The sequence below is a fragment of the Sorex fumeus genome, unplaced genomic scaffold (genome assembly GCF_029834395.1).
Source record: "Sorex fumeus unplaced genomic scaffold, SorFum_2.1 ptg000006l, whole genome shotgun sequence".
In the NCBI taxonomy this organism is placed as follows: domain Eukaryota; kingdom Metazoa; phylum Chordata; class Mammalia; order Eulipotyphla; family Soricidae; genus Sorex; species Sorex fumeus.
In genome coordinates this window covers 6845681-6851680 of record NW_026606063.1, presented here as the reverse complement: position 1 = coordinate 6851680, position 6000 = coordinate 6845681, and the positions used below count along the sequence as shown (strand labels likewise).

The window sequence follows — 6000 nt, the reverse complement described above, 5'->3', positions numbered from 1 at the left end:
GTGTGAACGCACTGACAGGGTTTATCTCAAGACCAACCAAAAGGATAAAACACCCGGACAAAATTTAGAATATCTCCGTGTAGAGTGACCTGATGATTGCCGAAGGGGAAGGAGTGGCAGGGTGGCCCCTAGATCCCATGCCCAGTTAACGGGACAGGAGTTCCGGGCCTGGACACCCAGCACGGTAGCCTTAGTTTCAGTCCTGAGCTGTTTCTCCACGAAAGCTCACAAAAGCATTGAAGCTCTGCAGGGCACTGGATGTCAGCTGAAATTATTATGGTAACAAGTTGGCATTTCCTGCCTATTATCAAACCATTATAGGATACCAACTTTCACTTGTATGTCTCTAAAGATTAATTTAAAAAAAAAAAAAACGACTCCTGTTTCCTCCTAACTTTGGTGAATGCTCTTGGGTCTGCATAGCTTTGCTGGGTGGCAAAGCCCAACTCTCAGGGCCCCCAGCTCCCACCCTGAGCACCCACGGATGAAGGCTTTGTGATCTCCAGGATGTCACCCGACTTAGGGAGAGCTTGGTGTTCAGTTCCTGGAGCTCGAGAACCAGCCCAGAGGAGGTGATGGTTCTAGAGCTGCCATGTGGACTTTGGGATCAGCTCCTGCCCTCGTTCAGTTTGGGGCTGTGACTCTCCCCTGGGCAGGGAGACTCCTCCCCTTCGTGTCTCACCTGGACTCTGGGATCAGCTTCTGTCCATGCTCAGCTGTACATGACCAGGTTCAACCACTGCAGAACAAGCATCCTTATCAAAACCAATCTTACAATATTTTGCTTCCTACAGAGCAGGACAAAGGGTACCCATTGCCCTTGGAAGAGCTCATCCACATTTTACAGCTAATTCTCTACCAAGTGGAGGTCTCAGCTTCCTGGCAACCTGGCTTCTGCTGTTCCCTGATGAGCCTGACTGGGAGAGGGGCAGCTGAGGTCGACCAGATGACCAGGCAGCTCTTTCAAGAACTCAAAGGGAGTGAGTTTCCTTAAGATGGCAGGCATAGCAGGGTGTGCTCCAGTCCCCACTTGGATTTATGACTCCCATAGAATCCTCTGCTTTATTATCAAGCCATTGGGAAAAAAAAGAATAAAATCTGCTTTCTAAGATCCTGAGGCTGCCTTGGACACCGGCCCTGAAGGCAATCAATGGGCTCACGGAGGCAGCAGTGTGGCTGGCCTCTGACGGGACCTTCTTTTCAATGTCCTTAGGGAGAAAGAGGCTCCCGGCATCAGGAGAGGACAGATGGTTTGGTGTTTCTCTGGGAAGGGGGCCCATCTCACCAGCATCTCTGTCAGGTACACTCCTTTCCCATCCTTGGAGAGCTTCTGGAAAGCCTCTAGGGTAAGGAAGAGGAGAGAAGTCAGAGGAGGCAGGCTGGGTCTGGGGAGCAAAAACCCATGGGTACAAGGCTCTCACCCTCCGGAGTTGGTCCTACCTCCCACTTCCCCAACCATCAACTGGGGGTGCAGCTCTTCAAACCCACTCTGCCTGTAGCAACACTCCTAAGAGCCCAGACACAGACTCAACCTCACCGGGGGCAGAGGACTGGGGATGGAGGCTGGGATGAGTTGACTCTAGGGGGCGGAAGATGACATCGCGCCTCTGGGACTCACAGGGCTGACCCTGGAGGTGACTGTGTTCAGTGGAGAAAATCAGGAAGTGAGAGATAGTTACCGCTGGTTTCACTTGGAAGTGGAAACAAGACAAACAAAAGAGGGAACTCCAGTGAAATAGACTCTGGAAACTAGGATGGTTTTGTGGGGGCAGGAAGGGTTGTAGGAGGGGGGTCACTGTGCTGAAGTCTGGTCCTGGAACTCTGCTGGGGTGTGGTGAAGTCTGAGCACAGATGTAGTGAAGCCATGGCTGGAAATCCTAAGATTGTCAACGATCGGAAATCAACTAAACAAGTGGGTGTCCAGCTCCTTATCCTGTCCCGACCCTCAGCTTTCAGGAGCTTCCATCCCTTTGCACTTGACTGTGGTCATGGCCACACATGTCCCTGCAGTGTCTGACATTGCAGAGTTGCAAAGTTAGGGAACCCCTCTTTTCCAGCTGAGGATGTGGTGCGTGCCTCAGTTTCCCCTTCTCCTCAAGACTCCGTGCTCTCTGCTGTGATTCGTTGCTGGGCTTGGCGCTAAAGGGCTTACAGAGGATGCCTCATGGTAGAGTAGAGCAGAGATGAGACGGGTATGACCCCCCATGTCTCCCTCCATCGTGACATGTCCATTTTGAGCTATGTGAGACTGCGGGTTCCCCTATGATTTCTCTGTGGGGGGGTGTTGCTGCTGAAAGGTGACTAGACCTCTAATCCTCAGAGTCATTTTTTGCAGCCTTGGGTGAGACCCCTCCTCCCCACCTGCCCTATCTACTGTCACTAGGGCACAGTTCTTTCTGCAGAGACCCAAATCATTATTATTCCTTGCATGACTAATGAGTAGGTCCTGCCAGAACCAGGCCCGAAGGGGGCCCATTTGTGGAGCAGGCAAGATAAGATCTGTCCCTGCATAGCAAATAAGACCTGTCCCTGCATGGTGACCCAGTAGGGAGTGTCTGGGTGCATTTTACAAGCACCAGGTATCTGGCCTTGAGTCTCAACCAACCCCCCAAGAATTGTCACCTATGTTTAGCGAGTCATTCCTAACTGCAGCATCTAGCCCTGATTGGAATTGGGCCAGGGCAAACCAGAGGTGGAAAGGTGATAGGCCAGTAATGCTAAACTTCATGTGATTGGACCATCCCCTACAGCCAAGACCCCCTATAAAATCCTTGTGTATTTGGCAAGAAAGTGAGCGGCCATCAGCTACTCCCAGAGTGGTTTCTCCGCGTGCCCGTCATCCTTCTCCCCGCATCTGCCTGGACCTGGTGTGCAACGTGTCCAGGCATGTTGGGGAGAAACTGTTCCCCAACACCCAGGGGTTTAAATTTGTCTAGTGCCGGGGAGTTAGCTCAAGGGTCTGGAGCGAAGGCAGAGTGACCCGCCTGCACAAGCCAGGAGCGGGTCTGGGTCCAAGCAGATAAACAAAATCAGCCTCCACCAGGGCGTGCAGGTGGGAACGTGCGGGGAGAAGGCAGAGAGGGAGGGCTGGGTCCCCTCCCAAAGCGCAACCGCCACTCACAGCCTCTCGGGGACCTCAGGGGACCCCGATGCTGAGACCCTGAACCCCACTGACATTGCAGAGTCCTCTGCGGTGCCTCAATGATTGTGATGGCTTCCAGAACATCCCAGAGGTCACTTACTTGCCATGGCCTCAAGTCGCATCAGGAAGCAGACCAGGCTGGGGAAGGTGACCGTGCCGGAGCTGTCCCCATAGCGCAGTGTCATGAGCTCCAGCAGGTCACTGTGCATTGAGACGCCTGCGAGGAATTCTGGGCCCCGGACCCGCGTGTGAGCGTCAGGTCTGGAGGGGCCCATGCCCGAGGGGCCGTGTCCAGGGGGCTCGTCGCCCTTCCTCTTGCTGATGGGAGCGCCCCAGACAGCGTTTGCCCACCCTGGGGAGCCCCTGAACCTTCCCAGTTGCCAGAACTCCGTGTGGGCTGGGGGAGTGTCCTGGCCTCCCTGCCGGGTCCTGACTCGTCTCTGGGGGTCTCTTGGCAACCTGCCACGTGGGAGTCTCTGGGTGGGGGCTGCCCTCAGGAGAAAGCTGGGTCCAAAGTCGGGCAGGGTGGGGCGCGCAGCCCGCTTTGTGTTTATCCTCCCCACGTCCAGTGATGAGCCCAGAGGCACCAACGCAGGGGAGGGGCCAGGGCACAGCCCACAGCAGAGACACTCTGGCTTCCCTCCCAGTAAGCTTCACGGATGGTGGCCAGCAGGCCCGCCAGGGTCACCCCCAGGCCACACTCCTCCTGACTTAGATCCTCTCCACCCCCCGCTCCCCAGAACAGTGCCACCTGGTCCCCGCTGCATTGAGTTCCGATTTTTCTCTTCCTGTTTCTAGGGGCTTTAATGTTTGCCCTTCTGACAGGTTCTCTGACCAGGAGCAATGGCCCCCAGGGAAACCAGGAAGAACTGAATGTTCTCCAGCCCTACCCCGGCTATCCTGAGCCAGAAATGTCTGGACTCGCTCCTGCACCCTGCACCTTCCCCCGGCACACACACCCCCACCAGCCTGACCCCCAGCACACACCCCTGCACCAACCTCCAGCACACACACACACACACACAAACACACACACACACACACACCAGCCTGACCCCCAGCACACACTCCTGCACCAGCCTAACCCTCAGCATACACCCCTGCACCCCTGTGACCTCCAGCACACACACACCCCTGCACCAGCCTGACCCTCAGCACACATCCCTGCCCCAGCCTGACCCCAGCACACACCCCTGAACCACCATGACCCCCAGCACACACCCCTGCACCAACCTCCAGCACACACACCCCTGCACCAGCCTGACCTCCAGCTCGCACCGCTGTACCGGCCTAACCCCTGGCATGCACCCTGGAGCCCTCATTCTTGGGGCATCACCCCCCACTGCTGCCCCAACCCTCTGGGCCCCAGACCCCGCCTTACCTGTGCTCTTTATGGCCCTCCCCAAGTCTGAGCTCAGGAAGACGCCAGAGTTCCTCTGAAAGTTCTGGAAGACGCTCTGATACGTGAAAGGAAGCAAAGAGCCCTTGAGTCCCGGAGGAGGGTGGGGGAGGCCCAGGAAGCCCCTCTCCAGCTGGCGGTGGTCCCACTGACACTCCGGGGGCGGGGGGCTCTGTGAGGGGCTTCTCCTGCCTCTGCGCAGGGGGCCTCTCTCTGACCTGCTCTCCCCCACAGCCCCTCTCTGAGCCCTGATGGAGCCCCGTGATGGTCACCTGCCCGGATCCCCACCCTGCTGGCCTTCACCCCTTTGGACTCTCCCCTCTGGGTAGCTCTGGGCATATCTTGTGCCTCCCCCACCCCTTCTCCCGGCCTCAGTTTGCTTATCTGCGGAGCAGGGCTGAGTACAGCCCTGTACCTCGTAGCTTGTTTGCAAGCAGCCAATAAGTTAATGCTGTGAAGTGCTCCGTCAGGGAGCACCTAGTGTCAACAGTGCTCTGGTGTGGCCACAGGGAGACCCACCTTTCACCTTGCCCCCCCGCCCCCGGCCCACAGAGCTGGGATCTGAACGTGGGACGTGTGGAATGGGGTGGGAAGGACCAGCCTGATATGGTTTGGGGGAGAAGCATGGTCTGGGGTGCCCTCGGGTTCACCCTCATGCCTCCCCCCTACAAGTCCCCAGCCCTGGCATGTGTGTGCCTCAGTTTGGCGCCTACTGGGGCTGGGTCGCCCTGGAAGGCCAGAGGAATGGATTCTCTCCCCGAGGAGGAGGAGGAGAGCACTTCCCAGAGTGGCCCCCAGTCTAAGGGAGGGGTGGGTGTGAGTCTCACGGGTCCTGCAAGACCCCTGATTCCCGGCAGCCCGGCAGGAACGCTCTCTGCTTTCCAGGAGGCCCTGGCAAGACCCCCCTCTCAACCCCCCCAAGCGGAGCGCCCCCTGCTGGCCTCAGGCTGAGTGGGTACCTGCAAGCCCAACCCGCAGGAAGTGGGGAGCCTTGCAGGGGAGGGAGGGAGAGGGTGCGGGAAGCGCTCAGCGCCCGCCCAGCTAAGAGTCCCTGGGGCGTCTGTCCCTGACCACCGCTTCCTGCTGGTGGACAGGGAGGGCGTGAGGATGAGGGTGAGGGAGAGGGCCGCAGAGAGATGAGAGAGCAGGGGGGAGGCAGGAGAGGCTCCTCCAACACCCTCTGACTGGCCTGGCGGGAGGCCAGAGAGGCCAGGGGCCATGTCCGTATACCTGGCAGTGGACCAACCGGCTCCACAGTCTGGAAAATTCCTCGGGGTCGAGCCGGCCGTTGACTTTCACCTGGTGGGCAGTTAAGAGTGACCGAGGCAGTGTTGCGTGGGGTCCCCTGGCTGCTGGCTGCATTGGGGGGGGGTGGGCTCCATGCCAGCTAGTGGGGCGATGCTTGGGGTCCCTGCGGTTTGCTCACAGGGCAGTGGACAGCCGGAGATGGGCATGGTGT

The 6000-nt window shown here is 58.0% G+C and overlaps 1 protein-coding gene across 1 annotated transcript in view; it reads right to left on the bottom strand.

The window, feature by feature from the left end:
• Positions 1-712: 712 nt before the first annotated feature.
• Positions 713-6000, bottom strand: part of CAPN13 (calpain 13) — a 45257-nt gene continuing 39969 nt past the window's right edge. Inside the window, exons 16-20 of the mRNA XM_056125781.1 lie at positions 5772-5840; positions 4524-4599; positions 3243-3371; positions 1286-1341; positions 713-739 (exon numbers count right to left, since the gene is read on the bottom strand). Of these exons, the coding sequence (XP_055981756.1) occupies positions 713-739; positions 1286-1341; positions 3243-3371; positions 4524-4599; positions 5772-5840 (357 nt within the window). The remainder of the gene's footprint in view (positions 740-1285; positions 1342-3242; positions 3372-4523; positions 4600-5771; positions 5841-6000) is intronic.